Below are 20,870 nucleotides of genomic sequence, written 5' to 3' on the forward strand. Positions count from 1 at the left end.
GCTGCTTCTCTCTGTACTGGTGAAGTAACTCTGCTGCCACGGCGGCCGCTCTCGGCCGAGCCCGGCTTAGTGCAGGAGGTCCGGCTTGGCAGCGACCTTCAAGCCCTGGCCTGGGACCCAGCAGCGCTGCCCAGGTGTCCGTGCCTGCTGTGGCTGCTGGGCCGTGCTGGCACACGCGTGACCGTCCGTCCTTGGGAGCCGGCTGGAAATGTGTACAGGTCTAAGAGTAAGGGAGAGCCCTTAGGGGTGGGACTGCACGGGCTGTCCGTGTGAAAGCACGCCGCGGGTCTAATGAAGACTGAAATCGCAGGGATATCACACTCCAAACAAAATCATCTCTGAATTTATCCATTGCTTCCTCGATGTGCAGCCCTGCTTGCCACTGCTGTTCCTGCCCTTTGCTTTCTCTCTTGCAGTGGGCCTCTTCTGGAAAAGAGTTAAATGTTTCACCCACAAAACATGAAAAATCTGTGTTACACCACCTCTCTAAGTACAAGGGGCATTTGGTGATACTCCATATTACTAGGCTGACACATACAAATATTTTACTTGTCAAGAAAATATTTGTTTTCAGAAAGATGTGTCAAGAGTTGATTATAACAACTGGTTGTGTCCTGGAATTGTCTCTACCCTTTTCCTGCTTCTCTGTTCTTTTTCTGATAAGTCACAGTTCAGTGACAGTATGGCTTAAACACCCATTTAGTCTGAGCACACATTTGTTGTCTAAATACAGTTTCATTTGAGCAGATGTGAAGGTTTGTTTTCTGATTTTTTCTTACTTCACATCCTGGGTTAGTTTAGGATTAGGCTGAGCTTTGCAACTCTGTGGTATGTGGAAATCAAGTCCAGACATATTGAGACAGTTGGGAGTTTTACTTCCTGTTTCAACTTGCAATGAAAGCACAGAGCAGGCATTTCACATGTGAATGAATCAAATAAGGTGCAAGCTATGCAGACCTTCAATTCTGAGGAAGAACCATCCAATGTCTGACATAAAAGGAAGAAAATTTCACTTTGGGCATTTTAATCTAGTGCTGTACACTGATTCCAAAGACCTTTGTGTTTTTTTTTTTTTTTTTTTTCCCCACAACTGGTGAGTGAAGGCCACCAAGAAAGATGGGACACTCTACTGGATCAGAACAAGTAGATTGATGCTTTTGAGGAGTGTGCCTGATGGCTTCATTGGCATCCAAGGACATCGGGCCTTTGCGTAGTGTAATTTCTACATGCAGCTGCTCCCCCTGACCACAGCTGCTTGCTTCTGAGTCTGCTTCTAATCCCACCTTTTCCAATCATCAGTCCAGCCACAAGCTTTCTGTGGTGCCAGATCCTCCATGGGTCTGTCCTGTAGCAGGAAAAGCCCTGTGAATGTTGGCTCAGCAGCTCGAGAGGCCCTTATGCTCAGCAGCCTGAATATCAAGTTGCAGTAGCATCCCTTACACAGCTGATCGCAGATTTTATCCTCAGATTTGCTCAACTATCAGTGTGTGCCAGGCTTATACTCAAGCCCCAGCTATTTGCAGTGTCATGTGTTTGGTTCAAGTTGATACTGATACTGAGTGACAGTTCAGTATTTTTTTGACTGCAGCTCCTCCTACTACACCACCAATGGTGTTTTGTTCAAACTCTGTGAGCCCCTTGACAGACTACAGATCTCTCCCCAGGCTTCCCACTGCTTCAGATGCAAAAGCTCAATAATTTTTTTGGTCAGAGCATGGAAGCACTGCCTTATCCTGCAGGAAATACCTCACCTGATCTGATCTGATTGACAAGCCCTGTGCTTTTGGGAATACTGTGAACCTTTGCTGGTCTGATTTTATTTTAGCTTGTGATGCTGCACCCTGATTATGTCAACAGTGTCGGTACTTTTGTGTATACTTACTTCAGGCAGTGTTTCCTTTGCTGGCTCAGCAAGAGCTGTGGTGGCTGAACATGCCTTTACAAGGACTAAAGTAAGATGCAGGTCTCTACTGACACGAAACAATGTGGCTGGAGATTCTGCCTGTGCTGTTTCAGCTTGGTTTGTGGTGCACAACACTTCTGAAAGTGGAGAGGGAGGGCTGAAATGGGAGGAAATTTATCCAAAGGGAGGACCTTTGCCAGCAGGAGGTCTTAGAGGTTCCCTTGTGCCAGGACTGGGCCAGGGATCCTTCTGACAACTGTGGAGTCTGTGCAAGAGCCTGCGTGACTGCAAGTTGTGTTCTACTCCATTGTGAGTAATGAATGAGAGAGTTGTGGTAATTGAATACTCCATTAATTAGCAATTGCAAGATGAGTCACTGGTGTCTTCTGAGAAGCCTAATGTGACATGTAAATCTTGTTCTTAACATTTAATGCACTGAATATCTTCTTTAAATGTTGCTATTGATGTGGGATTGTTTTGAGATCAATGGCAAATACCAGAAGAGAGGGCATGGTAGATTCCTGGATTTCTTCATTCTTTTAACTCTACTTAAAATGCACTTCTTTTTTATACTGAAACTGATTCTCATGGAATGGTTACCAGCCACAGCACAATATACGTAAAGTAAGTTTGTAGTGTAATGAGCCTCATGAACATGCAACTCTTCTTAGGCATAGAAATTTCCAGGAATTTTTGGGATTTCCAGGACTCAGAATGAGGATGGGAAGTTAAGTGCACTTCTGCCTGCCCTTCCTTCCTCTCTTTCCTTCTTCCCTCTGCCTTCATCTTCTATCCACTCTGCCCTCTTCTTTCTCTTTCTTAACAAGTTATTTTTACATAAGCTTTCTTAAGAACTGATAGGAGTAATAGTGACATCAGCCAGAAGAGCTCGATTATCTTCAGTGATCTCTAGTTTGCAGCAAATAGAGACCCAGTGCAACATTTGAATCTGCGCCTGAGCACTTTGCCAGGGAAGGTACCAGGCTGTTTCCTGGATGGCCATATGTCTGTCCAGGTCATGACAGGTTTTTAAGAACTTGTAATAAAGAAAAAATCACCACTACCACCCAAAACAAAAAAGCTTGAGCATTAGAAACGTTATTCAAGCATCTGACCTAAACTGGTGTTTGCTTGTTTCCAAGCCCAGTAGCTGGTGCTCTGTGGGACTGGAGGACAACTTTCCCTTTGTAGCAGCCTTCACCTGTTTAAACATTGTCGCGTCTTCTCTTGGCTTCTCTAGATCAGTGAGCCTTAAGATTTTCTCCCTGAGTCCCAGCCTCATGGGTACTTTGCTAGGGTTGGTCCTGCACACCGCCTGGAAAATTCACCTGGAGCCATCCCTGCTGAGCACTCCCCCGATCAGCAGGATCCTTCCCCACCACCTCCGGCGTTTCCAGCCCGGGAGCAAGGCGGGGGTGCTGTGACCATGGCTCGTCGGGATACGTTTAATGGGGAGCGTTTCACGGGCACTCTGGGGCAGCGGCGGGGAGCAGAGGGAAAGGGACAGAAGGCAGGGAAGAGGGGGCGGGGAGCAGAGGGAAGAGAGCAGAGAGCAGGGAATAGAGAGCAGGGAGCAGGGGGCGGGGACACGGCGGGACTGGGCCTTCCCGCGGAGCTGCGCCGCCCCCTGCCGGCCGCGCTCCGTCAGCGCCCCTCGGGGGTGCTGCAGCCTCCGCACCCCTTCCTTCCTCAGTCTTCTTTTCTGGGAGACACCGTCCATCTCAGACTGAGAAGCTTCTGCTTCTCCGAAGAAGAAAGGCAGAGTGACTAGTAGCTTCGCGGAATTTCTTGGACCGTTCTCCCTGGAGGAGACGCGGGTTTCTGTCATTTCGAGCTCACTCACTGCATGTTTGCTATCGCTCAGAAAAGCCCCCGAGGGCCACCTCCAGCGTGCTTCACTCCCTCGGATCGGAAGTGGGGCCTGTTGCTCCTAAACGGCGTCATCTAAACATGCTAAGAGGGAAGTTAGGGGGCGATTCTGCTGCGCCCAGGAGGGATACAGCTGTTGTGTCACTCGGGAAGCACAGAGAAGGCAGCCTGCCATGTCAAGAGTGCCATCCTGACCCAGTGCCCTCCGTGCACTGGTGTATCTGCTCCTGAGGCTGGGAAGGTCTAGGAGATGTTCCTTCTACACTGCTTCTACGATGGAGCTGCTGTTATGTGGCTGGAACTGGCTCCAACAAAACTGATTTGGTAAATCAGAAGAACCAAACCATACACAGGACTACTTCAACTGTCTCTAAACTTTACAATTTTCCCTTAAAATTTGTGTGAGATGTGGGGACAGTTCATCATGAGTGGCTGCTGTGAAGGAAAGCTGATGACTGTGAGCAAGGCTTTAATAGCTCGGGTCCAGCCCTAGCTGCTGTGCTGGTGACTGCAGCATGGGCACAGGCGGGTGCGCAGTCCACAGCGTGCATGTGGAGGAGGATGGTGCTGATGGCAGAGGGGGTGGACAGGCTACAGCTCCTTTGTTCTTCCTCTGTATCTTCCCCACCCTCTGCTCTCCCCCTTTCCACTGAATTTGTAGCAGACCTGCAGAGCCCAGTGCATTGCAGAGGCATTCCTAGTGCTTGTGGGTAACACAGCTTGGGTACAGAAGCTGCATCAGCACAAGGCTCTTTGTGAGATCGTTTGTGTGGGAGGCATGTGGAGCAATCAACATGGCATTGCTGTGACAGCAAGGTGGGTGTGAGACACCGGCTCTGGGCTTTCCTTGTCCAGGAGGCAAATTAGCCTGTGCTTCTCTACAGGAAAGGCTGGAAAAGAAGGCAAAACAGATTGTACACAGATGTACCTCTGTGAGGAACCCGAGGATTGCACAAATTAATCTTTCTGCTCACCAGAGGTAAACACAAGTCTCACAACAAAGCCTAACCCCCATAAGCTTTGGAAGACAAGGAGAGACAACAGAGCTATTATATGTGGTCTTGTTCCTACACATGAACAATTAAATTGCACAGTGCTGTCTTCAACCAATAACAGACTGGATTAGAGCTACAGAGCAGAAAATCTGGGCTAATGCCAGTTTGCAATCCATAATGCACACTTGTCTGCCTCAGATTTGAAAGCTGTATGGCATTATGGGAGGCTTTGGTTGTAATCCCTGCAAATAAGTAAGCAAAGGAGTTGAAGACAAAGACCAGTTAATGAAGCACTGAAAATCACTGCTGATGTCAATGTGAGACGTGGACACAATAAATAGAATGAGGGGTCCAGATACTTGGTTTAAAGTTGTACTGAAACCCCTGGTTTGGCAATGGGATTTTTTTCTCTTAAATTCCTCTGTTCTCAAAAGCCTTGGGGCATACATATACAGTAACAGCTTTTCCTACAACAAATTGAACTGGGTGCTTTCTGCTCTCCACTGATTACCCATGGGATCATTCAAAGCAAAGAACAGTAAGTTAATTTGAGCAGGTGGTGCAAATATTTTCCCACATACTACATCCACATGTGGAATCAGTGAAAGTGCCGTAATCAACTTGCCCACTCATCAGCTCCCTTATTCGCGTGAGCTGTAAGACTCCTTATGTGTACTTGCATTCATTTGAGGACATAGCTTGCACAACTGAAGTCTCTGGCAAAGTTCTCTCTCACTTCAGTGGCTACAGGACCTGGCTTCAGGAGCTTGCTGTGAGTGGGCTAAAGATGGGGAGCCTCAATACCGTTAGTATTGTATTAGTTCAATTATGTAATTGAAAAGAATTGAAAGAAAAAAAATTGAAAGAAAAATCAACACTGTCACATGGTTACAATCCATTTCTTAATAATATCTAGAAATACTCTGATTCACAAATCCCAGCTGCTTTTACCTTCATAGATTAGATGGAAAAGTGCTTAATACATGAAAGGTCCCTTCATAATGCCTTTCTCCTGAAAAAAGAATTAAGTTGCTAATGAAATCATTAGGGCACCCTATTGTTACATTGTGTTCATATGTACATGTTTCAGTAGTAGGGAGTAGTTATGCAATGTAGAATCAGAACCTAAAATCCAAAATTATACCTGCTGCATATCAGAATATTCAATTGCCTCCCACGGATTTGAGTCAAAATGTCAATTCCCATGCCGGTGTCTTCTAATGGACTTTGAAACAAATTGGTGGAATTTCCAAGAAATTAAATCTGTTCAAATTTTCTGCAAAAAATCCTGGGGCGTACACCTAAAGATAGTGAAGAGAAGGAAGGAGACAACTTCAAGATTTCTGAGATGGACAACTTACTGGTTAATAACAGACAAGTTTGAAAAGGACTCTATTAGGAAGAAAAATGAAGGATAAAATTACCACATGGTTGTAGGTACACAGTTTGTGGTAACTGGGAGCGCGGCTGTGGCAGCCTCATTCCTAATGTGCTACAACTGTGAAAGGCAAGTGAACAGCATTGAAAGCAATGAGCCATGGAGTGCCCACGTGCACTGACCAACCACCAAAGGACACGCAGGTGCAATGCAGGAACATTAGACTATAAAGGCTGGGCTAAAGAACAAGGAGAGCAGACACTTGAAGCTTTCTGGTGTGATGTTACTCTGTGTGGGCAGATGCTTGAAGCCTTCTGACACGGTATGGTGTTAGTCTGTATGGGTGAATTCTTAAAGCTGTCTGAAATTGCATGGTGATACTCTGTGTACCATGGCTGTCCGACTGTGGCACGTGCTGTGACACATGCTGTGACATGTGGTCACAATGAACAGCTTCTGCTCACCTGCCCCTGTGGTCCTGGCAGAGTGGTTTAAATAGTTATCACCCTTCAATCAGAGTTTAGTGCCCCTAATGAATTTGAGAGGGTTTATGCAAATCCATCCTACCTGGCATGACAGTTGCCTAGAAGCACTCTTGTAATCTGTCCCTCCATCTCTGGTGAGAATATAGGAATTAACAGCAATAACTTCCCAAGCTACTTGCTTAGGGGCTACCTGTGTCCTGCAACAAAATTTCTCCATCTGAAAACCTGAATAGTACCCAGACAGGTTACTGCTTAAATTATCTGCTTTTCTTGAGGAAAGAAACCCAGACTACAACAATAAAAATCGTACTGTTTTTGTATTATGGACACATTCAGCTGTGTGTGCTGGGCATTTTGTTCAGAAGGATACTGTGACAGACTGTACTGAAAGCTTTGCCAAAATAAAAAGAATTCCACATCTACTGTCTTCCCTTGGTCAACTAGATGGGTTACTTTGTCATAAAGGAAAATTAAGTTAGTTAAGCAGGACATTCCCCTCATGATCCCATGAAGATGAATACTTTAAAAGTACATGAAAAGTGTCTCACAAAAATAAAAGAAGAAAGTTTTGAGCAATTCTTCCTATGGGAAACTGTAAGAAAACTTCTTGTAGTTCTCATGTTTCTATCATGCTGATTAATGCTTTACTGTCTACAGACAAGCTATGGAATGAATAATGCAATAGGCATTTTTTTAATACAAAATTGTAGTAAGATTACTTAAGATTTTATCATCTTAAGAGAGCAAAATAAGATCCTTCATATCTGAGTATCAGAGAGGACAGGCAGGCTGACAAATTATTGTCCTGACTAAAGCAATGATGCCAGTGTGGGGTGTTGTTTGCACGCAGAGTGTTTCCTTTGAATAAGCCTTTCCTGACCTTTACAGCAGGCAAGAGCAACGCTTGCTTGAGGACGGCACAGTTCATGTGAGCAATTCAAGGAAGCCGGAAAAGAACATGGATCCAGGCCCCAAGGCTTGGAAAAACCTCTGCTGTTGTACTGTTGTTGCATTAGAGAAAAGCTGTAACCATTCACCTCAGCAAGGACATGGGTTTGAGTGACCCCAGCATAAGAGTGCTGCTCTTTCACCAGCCCACACACAGTGTGTGTGGTCACCTTGTCCTCTCCTGTCATGGCAAGATCTGCCAAAACACAGAAGCACAGCAGAGACAAAGAAGATATGCATGCAGGTGGGAATGAGCTGGTATGTGTGGAACACCTACCTTTGCACTGGACCTCAGTTTTCTGCTAAATGCTTCAGCTGTGCAGTTATCCATGAGATTTCCCAGTTCCACACCCAGGGACACAGAAAGCATGAACTTTGCTTGTAATCAAATATTCTTTTCCCCACTAACCTTGTGCCAAGCACCAGTAGGAAGTAAGGGACTACTGATAGGTATTTTTTGATAAAAACACATTACAGGGAACATATAGATCACCTCTATACATCTGGTTGTGTGCATTATCTTTTCTATATAATCAGCAATGACAGTTGTTCATTCCATAAGGCTACACTTACAATATCACTAAAAAGTCTACTGTCCATTGATTACATAACAAAATAAAATACATGGTGTATTGGGGTCTGTTTTATGCATCCAGAGAGGAACAGTCCTCTCCCTTGCATCAGCATTTGTGAACTGGAAGCCTCCACTGTTGTGATAAAATTAAACAGAAGCAGTTGTGCTATGCAATGTGACTCCCTAATTTACTCTAATTTACTCTCTTTTGGATTGGCTACTCCACAATTAGTATCATGGCATTTGTTCAAGATAAGACAGGAAAAGGTGCTATAAAAAAATAAGGTCATTAACTTTCAAACCCAGCAAAGATGATACAAAATTATACCAACCAAGTGAAAACTGGAAGAAATATTTCTTGCTGCAGATCTTGTAAATCTCAAGTATGGAAATCTGTATTGATAAGTGTAGGTAAATATTATATGAATGATGACTTGCCAAGTACACTGAACTGCTGTCACTATGCACGTGACACACATTCCATATGTGAAATGCTTAATACCCTCAGCTCCTAATACAAGTGGAAACAGAATTAGTAGAACTATGTTCAAATATTTTAAAATTAAGTGTAAAATTTGCCAATGTTTAATCTTATCTCATTCTCCCATTGCTCCCTGAAAAATTTAAAGATTTACGTTTTTTTAATTCCTTTGACATGGTATTTTGACATGTTGCCACAAACCTAGCCTGCATGCTATTGGGATATGCTAGTGTTGAAATGGATATGATGTCCAGCATATAATAATTTTTGGTGGGGTCAGTGGAAAGTGCAATGAATTTTGCCTTGAGAGACTTGCTCAAGGCATGGATCATATTTTCCTCTAGTTACAGGGAAGGTACAGCCAAAAATAAATTTTGTGCTTTATTTTAAGGTTAAAAAACACATTAGAAGTAAATCATTAATTCAAAGAATCTCTGATCATTGCTATTAATAGCAAAGTAACTGATATACAGCAGAGATTACACGCCTGAGTTCCTAAAATAAACTTGCTGTGAAAAAAAATATAGTGCTCATGCTAGTACAGTTGGTGAAGAACATTAGCACATTCCAAGGATCAGCAGGTTGAGTTCTTCCTTAGGATCATAGTTGCTGCAGGTGGAGACATCTGCTCAGCTATGCAAGCTGGTAGGAGCCCCACCTGGATGCCTCTCTGTTCTGCCCAGGCTGCATCTCTGAGTCTGCTGATGAGCAGAAGCAGTTTATCCAATATTTCCTCTTGGACAAAAGGTTTGTGATGGGGCAAGTAACACGTGGTGTTTCATAATCTATTAATTTTCCCTGGAGGGATCTGCAACTGGAAGTGAGTTCTGTTATGAAATGTTGACACATTTCCTTCCCAGAATGAATGGAAAGATTAAGGGGAAATTCTCTTTCCCCAAGTTCATCTTTTCCCATTCAACCTGGATTTGCACCACTTCCATGATGCACAGCCCTGGGAGTCTGTAAAACTATGACTTCTGTTTCATCTTATTCAATTTAAAAAAAGATAACTTTCAGCTTTACATAAAAATAATTTCAACTGGAATTAGATAACTTATCTTACACTGAAACTCTGCTTTCCCTATTAACAGTTCTATTGAACTCAATGGACTTCAGTTGATGGTGTAAGAAATCACTCAACATGATGAAGTATTGCTATATCAGACTTTACTATAGGGGACACTTTTGTTTTGTATTTACAGGGATCCCATCCAGTAGGCATCTTGTCCATGGGAGGAGCTCTTAAGCATATTGCCAGACAATAAACTACCAATAATAAATAGTTACAACATCAAAGGTACACTAGTATAACACCAGCAGAACCTGTGCTGGCATCATAGGACTTCAGTTTTCCCCAAGGTAAATACGCAGGTACTTTATCAGCTATACTATCTCTCTGTAAATCATGACATGAAAATCTCATTCAGGTGTCTAAGGAAAATACACTTGACAACATCAAACCAATACTTTTTTAAGTTACTCTTGCTGCCCGTATTTTTGCAGTAGAGTTCCTAACTAGCTGATCTGGCTCTCTGTGCCAGTACTGCCACTCATTCTTCCAGCCAGAGGCACCTTAAACAGTCATGAACTAAGAGCCACAAAAAGGCTCAGTTTGCTCGAAAAGCCATGAAGAATCCCTGCATTGTTCTTCCCCTCTGTTACAGAGTGATGGGAAATAGTCACTTCAGGATTTCAAGGGTAAACTCCAGAAAAAAAACCCAAAAAACAAAACAAAAAAACCCCACCGTCAAACCAAAACAAAACCCAAAAAACCCCCACAAAACAAAACAAAAAACAAAGAAACAACACAGGAAGTCGAGATGATCACTTAAAATCAAAATCACCATGCATCTGCCAGGAAGAAGATGTAACACTTAAGATATTACCAAACCAGAAGAGTAAAGAAACAGGAAAATTCATTCTTCAAGCAGACTTTGGCTTTTCCTTGCGAAATAGTATTGCAGAGCACTGCCCAATTAGGTATCTCCTATCAGCCACATGGCCTTCAGATACACAGTTTGGCAGTTTCTTGCTGTCACTAAGCACCAGTTTTCTGTAGGATATATTAGTTTGCAATTTCCAGGGTCAATCTCAGTGTATTTCCTACCCAGGTTTGTAACCCCTCTTTGATAATTGGTATCACTGCTCTGACTTAGTGGGTTGGGCACATCTGAATCCTCCCTTCTTATGGCATTTCCACAACACTTTGCTTTCCAAAACAACATGGAATGGAACATCACTTCTCTTTCATCAGATTGTCAGTCCACATACCACATGTAGTATAATAAAAATTTATTCACTTGTATAATTTCATGAGATTCTTTAGCCATTTTCTTACTAAGATGTAAACATAATTTATGATTTGGCTAATGTCTGAAAAATCAAGCTATTCTAGTAAGTTTATTTCTCAGACACTGAAGCTGTTTCATCATTTATGACTTCACATACGCTCAAGGAGTCCAGTCCTACCTCCTCTACTTACCCAAACAGTTCCAGGAGCATGGATTATGAGAATTCAAAGCCTCTAATAAAGCACAAGTGATGTTTCAGTTATGATTATGCTATATTAATGGTTTGACAACTATGAGTTTCTGGTTGCACATTAAACCTGTGCATTTAGATGTTACACATAAAGCACCTCCTTTCCCTGCCTAAATCTGTAACAGAAAGAAATCAATAAAATGTTACCACTGAAACACAATTAAACCTCAGAATTCAGTCCCAGAAGGGTTTGATAAAGAAGTGAACCACCACAACCTGTTTTTTTAGTGCGACTGTTGCACATACAAATGAGAGATGCTAATTCTACCTTTGACTGAGACACTGTCTCATTTACAGTTTCCTACTAATTTTTTTTTTTTTAACCTGACTTGTAGGAGTAGCTTATGTTTTGCTCTTTTGCAATGAGACTACATTAATGATGGAATTTCTTCTTGTAGCTTACTGGGCCACTAGTTACATAACAGTACCTTACCGTGGTTTAATGTCTCCTCAGCCGCTCGGTGTTATCATGGGCTAAATCAAATGAATATTTAACAGGGCCAGGCCACACTAAAAATAGTTTCCATCTGGGAAAATCTAAGCTGAGTAACTGACTGAATGTGTAGTTAGTTAATATTCAGGTACAGATTTATGCTTATTTCTACAAAAGGTCCTAATAGTACTGCTTGATGTAGTAAAAGAAATAAAACCAAAACCTCTTGTTATGCTTCCTGTGGGTTATCTATGTGTTGTTTTAAGTATTACTCCTAGTGCTTATAGAAGTTTAGTCCCTTGCCCAGGCTAAACCTGGGCTGCAGCATATGCCATTCAAGTTTAACACCGAACTTTCCTGTTACAGAATGTTTTCGGCCCAGGGTCCGCGGTGCTGCGGGCAGGGGCCGCTGCCAGTCGCACCCGTTCACTTCGCCCAGGGAGACGAGAGTGGAGCCCGGGGACGGCGGCCGGGCACCTGCTCGCCCTGGGCGGCTCGACCCCCCCGCCAGGCACCGCAGCGCGGCCAAGCGCCGCCGGCCCGCCCCGGGCCGCGCCCTCAAAAAGGGCACGGGCCGGAGGAGCGGCGACACTGGCGCCGGCAGCACCGGGCTGCTCGGGGAGCCGGCGGGGCCGCACCTCGAACGGCGCCGAGGCGCCCGTGCTCCGCACCGCCCGGCGGCACCGACGGCCGCAGAAGGCCCTCACTGTGACCGCCACCGCCCTCCCCACGACATCAGGGCCCGGGGGCACCATGACTCTGCTCAAGCTGTCCCTCATGGCCTTCAGCTTCGTCTTCTGGGCAGCGGGGCTGACCATGCTCATCATCGGCCTCTGGGCCAAGGTGTCTCTGGGCAGTTACTTGGCGCTCTCGGCCAGCGGCTACCCCAGCGCCCCCGCCATCCTCTTGGCCACCGGCGTCGCTGTCATCATCTGGGGCTTCCTGGGATGCTTCGGCGCCGCCACGGAGCACCGGGGACTCCTGCGCGCCTACAGCGCCTTCCTGGCCGCCGTGCTGGCGGCCGGGCTGGCGGCCGGGCTCTCGGCGCTCCTGTACCGCCAGACCCTGGCGCAGGGCTTCCAGGAGGGGCTGCGCCGGGCTCTGCTGGCTTACGGGGAGGACGACGGCGTGGCGGACGCCGTGGACGCGCTGCAGCGCGCCTTGTCGTGCTGCGGTGTGGAGAGCTACCGCGACTGGCTGGGCTCGCCCTGGGCGCTGGAGCAGAACGGCTCGGTGCCCCTCAGCTGCTGCCGGGCCCGCCGCGGCTGCCAGCGCAGCCCGCCCGACGCGCGCAGGCTGCACCGCGACGGCTGCTTCGGAGCGGTGTCCGCCTTCGTCGGCAGCAACATGCTCTGTGTTGCCACCGCTGCCCTGGGGCTGGCACTGCTGCAGCTGGTCGGCATTGTGCTGGCCTGCCTGCTGGCTGCCCGCGTCCCTGCCCACCTGCTGGGCATCACCTACCCTCGCTGAGATCCCCCCACTCCTGCCCCTAGTCCCCTCTAGCTCTCTTCTTTCCCTCATAACTGAATACATCTCACTGGGAATATCCTTCCTTCAGATTCACCATTTCCACTTGAGCATCCTCCTCCAGGCTCCATTCCTCTGGAGCCTGTGTTAGGTGTGCTATGAGCATCTCAAGTCCTTCAGAGGGGAAGGTGCTGGGAAGGTGCCTGTTGGCCTGGCCATGTGTCCTGCAGGGCAGCAGGTCCCCACTGGAGCCTCTGGACCACTTCTGCAGGGAGTGGTGGCAGCATGGACAGGCATCACTCTCTGAGGCAGAAGGGACATCTGAGGCAAGGCTGACCGGTTTTCTGGGTGAAGTAAAAACCAAGGGACCTAAACGTGGACCAGGAAAGAGTAGATGGTCTAGGAGAACAAGAGAGGTGTCTCTTAACATTACGTGAGTTTTCTTCTGAGACTGGAAAATGATGTTACTGGAAAGCTGCTGGAGTATACGAGGGGCAGGCCTGGTCCAGGGGCACCCAGACAGCCATGCCGGCAGCTGACATTGGGAGCTGCTTGAGGGACTGGCCAGCATCGTGCATCCCGTTGCCGCAGATATCCTTCCTTCGGTGTGAGTGCATTCAAGCTGACCAGCTGCTACGGATGCTTTTCCCGCTGTTGGTGTTTCCAATGCCGATTTCTATCTAAAGGTGGAGCTGCAGCTCCAAGTGTTACTCCCTCCTTCATGATATGTCTGTCCTCGTAGCCAGTGTGTGGCTGGTTATAGATATCTTTGCAGGGCTGAAAAGACCTAAAACCTTGGTCCCTGTTGTCCAGGAAGATTGCAAAAGCTGTACGATCAGATCTGATGAGGGGTGGCAAGAGAAGGGAAGGGTTCATTGCCCTTCAGAGGTTTGCTTTGGACTTTTACTGTTAACATCAGGATGAATGGAACAGGCTGACTGTTTTATAGAAGGGTTTCTAGAAAACAGCCCTCAGACTCTGACATTTTTCCTCTCTCAAAGGATCTGTCTCTGAAGTGTGCTCACATCTACATTTTTAAAGCCGGACCTGTATACAATCTGACAGTAAATGGAGAATCCCCAAGACTTGCTGTGTAGCCCTGGGTGTATTCAGGTCAGACAGCAATATAAATCTATAGGAATTTGGTTTTTTTTTGCAGCAGGTCTGGGTTTGCATTTGGAGTTTGAGGAAAAGCAAGCCATGCACTTCAGAGAGTCCTGAACTTTCATAGCTTAACTCTGGCTACTTTCCACTTCCTTAAAACCTGTGAACTCTACTTTTACATATTTCTCTACCTCGCAGCACAAAGACATGCCCACCTTAACCTTAAACAGGGGAGGAATAGTTTCAGAAAGGAATCAAACAACCACAATGAACTCCAGAACATGGCATCTCTTAGGAATGTGACTTGCAAAGCTGTGGAAAATGATCAAATGAGTAAAGAAGATGACTGGTAACTTCATGGGAGGAGTGGAGCAACTTTGGGGGAAAAGCTTTTTTTCATGTATTAGGCGGCTATTTAACTATGGTAATCATGTTCCAGGTTAACAGTGTAGTGTGAACAGTCTTTGCAGTCATTTGGGTATTCATCTGCATAGGTGGACCCAGGAAATGTGCTAAGAATCTCTATAGGCAAAACAGTGCTTTATTTTTGAGGGCTGATGTTTATTATTTTACAAAATATATTTTTTATTTTTGATTGTAAATGTCCCTGTATATATTTTTAATTATGCAATAGTGGACCTCCTGTTATTTTCTGGAAGTCAAGATGATGTTGTACAATTTTAACAATGGGCAAAAAGTATAGTTTATATTGTAAATGGTACTTGAGAAATAAAGTTTAGCAGCTGCTAAGATCAAAACAGGTCACTGTGTCAATTCAGAGCATTTGCATTGCTGAATGTCTATGCAAGGTGCAATTAAATGAAAGTGAAATGAAGTGTACATTGAAATGTAGAGACAGAAGCATGTTGTGGGTTTTAAAGATTATTATTTGAAAGATCCATTATAGGTGCAATAAGAAAGGCATTTGTAGAGAGTGTGGGAAAGGGACATGGAATTGCACTGGGTTTATAAAAAGATCTTCTTTATTTGAGTTAATAGGCTCTGAACATTTACAAGAATATGACATTGCTCTATTTTTACTTCACTGATGACTAAAATGATTTCTGATTTTGACCTTTGTTGCTTTATGTGACACATAGCAGTCAGTCAGAATGAAGTACTGTGTTAAAACACATTCAAACACAGTGTAAATGTGCACTTCAGTGAATTTGCTCTGGTTTTAAGTTGCTAAGAATATCAAAATAAGAATAAGAGCAAGTTTGAACCATACCAGTGTATGTTTGTATGGTGATTGGGTCTGAATCTGAGGACATAAGCTGATATAATGAATAATTAAAAATGTAAACCATCACTCTGCACTCTTGCCCTCACTAAAATAGGATAAACCTTGGCAATGATCACGTAAATGCTAAATATATTTCTATCACCAAAGATTTAATGAACTGGCTGTGAGCGTTCATTGAATGTTTATTGCCAGTTCCTGGAGTTAACAACATTAACTTTTGTAATTGCGAGAAAGAAATGTCATTCTTCTCTAATTAATTTCCAGATTAAGAGATTCCCATTAGCTGTTTCAATTGTCTGGAATTCTTTGTGCTCAGTGATCAAATATTACTTTAAGTTTTAAAATTTATCTGGATTCAAGGTTCTTTTTGTTCTGGATGGTCAAAATGGCTGTAACTGGAAAATGTTACTCTGGACAATACTATCTATCCCTTGCTGGAATATGTGTTTGTTTTCTGTCATCTGCTTCAACTTTAAAGTCACTCAATAAAATGGTATATTTTAATAAAAGATCATACCATTTTTACAAAAGGCTAATATAAATTTTAACATTACTGGCTATTCAAATCAAGGAGCAAGCTGTGTTGCAGTTGTAGAAACAACAGCTCTGTTGTTTAGACAAAGTGAGATTTAGGATTAACAGGGTGCTAAGATTAGACCCTTGTTATGAAACAAGGACTATTTTATAATGCTGATCTAGAATGCCAAGAATATAAATCTTTCAAACTTCAAAAGTGCTTTGATATTTAGTCCAATATGAATTACTTGCTGTCGCTAAACTTTGTGTTACAGAAAACTAGAACTAAAAATGACCTTTATAATAGATGAATTTTAAAATAAGAACAGGTGAATTTTTAAATAAGAGATGGCTAACCTGGGGTTAGAAAACTTAACAATTGGCCTTCCAACGTGTGCAGTGTTTACTTTTAAATGCCACTGTTTACTTTGTGCAACTTGAAAAGTTAATGGCAGTCACGTTGTCTCCTTGAAGTTTAAGCTTTTCAGGATGATACTATAGAAAGACATTCAAAGCAAACTAGAGAGCAAAACAAGCTAGTGGTGGGATCTCCTGTGATTCTTCTGGTTCCTTCTGTTTCAGTCTTTGTAGGGTAAGCCTTTTGAAAGCAGTTAGTGAATATTTCATTGGTCGTGTATCCATTGTGCTTCAAAATGGTAAAAATACGTATTTCTACTCAACTCTATGTGATTGAAACCCACAGATTTTACTTTGTCCAATATGCCATTTTAGTTTGCTGAGAAATTGCTTAAAATATCACAATTTGATCCTGCTTTGTTGTGCCCTCTACTGTCACCATCTGGGCCAGTAAAATGCAAATATCAAAGGATTTAGTGTCCCATGTTATCAAAGAGAACACCATCACACATACACATTCTTCAGAAGCATATTGGTCAAATACATGGATTTGCTTGTGGATGAGACAGAAAAAAAGAAGCAAACTAAGGAACCTATTGTGTCCTTCACATTACCTTTGATTTGCAATTAACACACACTACTCTGTTGTAAGAAGGAAATCTTTTGGTAATGATTTTAAATCTAAAAAATAGAATTTATTAGAGCATCTTATCTGGGCTACAGAATTAAAATTATCAAATTAAACATTATTTCAAATGCTCTAATTCTATAAAGATCTCTCTAATCTACCTGAAGTGGTTTCTGTGCAGCTTTGCTTCTCCTGTGCACTCATTCTCCTTAAGTCTAGAGTCACTCTAAGATTGGCTAGATTTTGAGTTAAATAGTGTTTGAAGCTTCAGTCTTAGTCTATTCCCATTTTGTAGATGCTATCCCTGATTTGTCATATTAGGGTACTCAGACTGATACATTATGAATATAACATTTGTATTTGTTGGTTTTGAACAGTATCTCGAGTCTTAGGCAAGGCCACAACAAAATAAAGGGAAGTACAATGTTCATATTACCAAAACAGACAACTCTTTGGGACTGATGATTCTTAAAAGACTATCATATTCCATCCTAACACTACAATAAATAGATCAAAGACTGCTTAGTAATTCATGTTTCTAGTTTTCCCAAAATAATGGTTCTACAGCTTTTCTCAGTCTTGGTTGAGATGCATCATCCTGAGGTATCAGCACTTTAGAGCAGTGGTGTGGTCTCAAAACCTAGGAAAAGGAATATTTCATGCTTATGGTTAATAATTTCAGATAGCTTCACTTCTTTCAGGTCACAGAGATGGGGCACTGAGAGTATCTCTGGTCACTTCTAGGACTGACTGGAGGGTTGGGATTGAGAATATCTTGGTTAAAATGTCAGCATCTGTAACAGTAGTTCTATTGCTTTACTGCTGTTCGGAAGGCATCTTCCCAGGCTGTTTCTCTGCTTTTGGTTCCTTGACTTGGCAGACAGCTCTGTGTAGTGTGCCAAAAGCCACCTCTAGGACAAGATACTCTTCTCAGTAGCTGTGCTGGAGTATTATGTCTTGTTCTTTGCCATAATGTACTGGTGTCCCAGTAATCCCAGGTATTGCCATTTTTGCCTAGAAACTCTCAGAAGAGGTAGAGGTGGAGGCTTGTCAGATGCAGTAGCACCTTGAGTTTCAGTGCTGAGTTCAAGCAAAATAATCATGTAGGTAAAGCACAAATCCAACAGCTAAATGTACTTATCAAATAATTTGGAAAAGGTTGTTCCCTGAAACTGGTAAAGAAAACATCAGGATAACTAAGGTATGAGCAGATTTGGAAACTCATTAATACTGCAAAATTTCCCACCAGTGTGGCATGTTCACGCTTTCTTATCCATTTTGCCCTTGCACCTACCTCTCTAATTCCACTTCTTATTCCCAGCGTATAATGACCTGTAATGATCTGTAATCTCAGTTATTAGTTTTCTGCTACCTTATGGGCTCCCTTGAACAAATTCCTTTATTTTCTAGCTTTCCACCCCAAGGTCAGGCAGTCCTTCAAAGTCTGAGCTCCTTGTTGGAGAGGTTTTTGAAAAGAAGCCTTTTGATTTGCCTGTTTTAGTAACACCACTTTTTTAGCACTAGTAGTTTATAATTATATGAAAAATTTGGCAGAAAGTCATAATTAAACAATAATTTCAGAGAACTATTTTTCTATTAGGTATTTGTTTCTTAGCAAAGCAACACTCCCTCTCCGCTCTCCTTGCAACACTCCCTCACTCACTCTCTGCTCCCCTTGCACATATCATCTTTCTTGGCTTGATGGTGTTGTTGCTGTTGTTTTGTTAAAATGATAATATTCTGGAAAACTTAGGCAGAAGACAAACTAGTTATTTTACATGGAAATAAGTGGGTTTTAATCACTCTAGTAATTACATAAATAATTTAATTAATTATGTTTAGATGGTTTAGACCATTGAGGAAACTCATCAGAAAATAAATGTAGTATGAGATACTTAGTGGAGAAAAAATGAAGGTCCCAGAAAAAGAAAACAAGTCTCATGGCTTAAAAGCAGAATACAGATAATTTTAGGTCTCCTGGTAGAGGGCATTAAGACATACACACGGTTCATACAGCTGACAAGTAGAAATTAAGAGATTATGTGAGTGCTGTTTCAAAGCCAGCTCTCTAGCATATGTTGTATATGTCATGCTTCTAGTGTGTCAGGGATGTAATCTTTTATTTCCATTCTATCTGATGTTCCTTGTGTGCTTATGACATTCACATTTATTTCTTACTCAGTTTTTGCCTTAAGACACTCATCATGCTCTTTTCCTTTAGCAGGGGGCTTAGCAGTGATGTTGAAGAACCATTCTGTCCCTGCTGGTGGATCCAGTAAGATTTCTCCCGTGCTTCCTACATATTTCACCCCTAAAAAAGGACATCACTATTTTTCTCTGAGCCTGCACTGTTCAGTGTCTTGTTTGCTTCTAATTTATAATACAAAACATAGATTAATCAGCTTGTCCACAGAGACTATTATAAAAAATAAAAAAGCTTCCCTTTAAGCCATTTGTTTTTCAGGCTTTACTCAATTGTACCATCTAAGCTTCATTAAAGCAATTCCCCTGCTGCTGCTTCCTCTCCAGCTTTTAATTATGACATTGTAGTACAATGGTCAGATCCTTAGTTGGTACATTTTTGGGAACTTCATTTTTTTTGTTCTTCCCTCTCGGCTTTTATCATATGATTTCTATCTTATATTTACATGTTTTCAAGGTATACTATTCTGCTTCAAATGAGATCAAAAAAGTATTTTACACCCTTTTCTTCTACACAAGGGTGAGAGGAAGTGGCCTCAGGTTGCAGCAGGGGAGTGTTAGATTGGATATTAGGAAAGATTTATACACCAAAAGGGTGGTCAAGCATTGGAACAGGCTTACCAGGGAAGTGGTTGAGTCACCATCCTTGGAGGTGTTTAACAGACATGTTGATGTGGCACTTAGGGACATGGTTTAATGGTGGCCTTGGCAGTGCTGGGTTAATGGTTGGACTTGATCTTAAAAAGGACTGTCCCATCTGCTGGCTAGCAATGGGAGCAGGCAGACCTCACAGTCAATCTCATCACAGCTCCCAGGTCCCTGCTGATTTATTCAGGGGCTGTGGAAGTAGTGTGGTCAGCCTGTGGTGCTGTGTTTCTATAGCCCATGCAGTTTCCATCAGGATGGATCAGTGCAGTGTTATCTGTGCTGTGCTGGGACTGTGCTGCAGGGGCTGTTTGCTCACATGGGTGAGCACATGCTCAGGAGTAAGGAGCTAATGTGAAATGGGAATGTTACCTGAGGGTATCAATTCATCAAAGTGCAGATTCTAGAGATAAGAAGGAAGCATTAAATTGTTCTCCTTGGGATTACTTTTGAAGGCTCTGGAAGTTTATTCCGTTCTCAGGTTTGCAGAAAAAGACCTGGCAGCTGTGGAGGCTGGGTCAAAAAAGAGTCATCAGAGTGCTCTTGTGACGAAGGTAGCCAACCACATTCTGGGCTGTGTTAACAGAACTGTAGACAGCAGGATCAAAGAAAATATTAATCCTCTTTCTCTGGCACTCCTGAGGTTGTGTTGAGACCAGTGTGTCCAGTTTTGGACAAGATACAGTTGATAAACTGTGACTTCTCTGGCCCAGGGCCACTAAGCCTGTTGGGAAGCTAGGCAACATGATATATGAGGAGAGGCTGTGGGAGCTGGGTTTGTTCAGCCTGGAGACAAAAAGGCTTGGGGGGGTCATCAAATAGCTCTCTTCATGTTTCTCGTGGCATGATTTAGTATGCCCAAGATGCAGTTCTCTGGGTATCAGAGTTGCCTACATTTGCAGATGCTGCATTCTTGTGTTCAATCACACAGTGGTCACTTGTAGGAACTGACATGCATGTAAGCCACACTTTAGATTTGAGTCAAAACTGAGGAGAACAATCATTATGTGAGCAAACAGTGTGTAGGATATTGCCACTGGGTAGCCAGTGCATTGTAATATGTCTTTCTTTACTTGCAAGGAAGGCAAATGTTTAATT

The 20,870-nt window shown here is 43.3% G+C and overlaps 1 protein-coding gene across 1 annotated transcript; it reads left to right on the plus strand.

Moving 5' to 3' along the window:
- The first annotated feature begins 12,360 nt into the window (after positions 1-12,360).
- Positions 12,361-13,132, plus strand: LOC132328126 (tetraspanin-7-like). The gene has a single exon (XM_059847894.1). The coding sequence runs from the start codon at positions 12,361-12,363 to the stop codon at positions 13,075-13,077; it is 717 nt and encodes a 238-aa protein (XP_059703877.1). The 3' UTR covers positions 13,078-13,132.
- Positions 13,133-20,870: the final 7,738 nt, after the last annotated feature.

This window comes from Haemorhous mexicanus, chromosome 5 (assembly GCF_027477595.1).
Source record: "Haemorhous mexicanus isolate bHaeMex1 chromosome 5, bHaeMex1.pri, whole genome shotgun sequence".
Lineage (NCBI taxonomy): Eukaryota > Metazoa > Chordata > Aves > Passeriformes > Fringillidae > Haemorhous > Haemorhous mexicanus.

Coding starts and splice junctions, on each gene's coding strand:
- LOC132328126 (XM_059847894.1), top strand. CDS start 12,361: ATGACTCTGCTCAAGCTGTCCCTCATGGCCTTCAGCTTCGTCTTCTGG.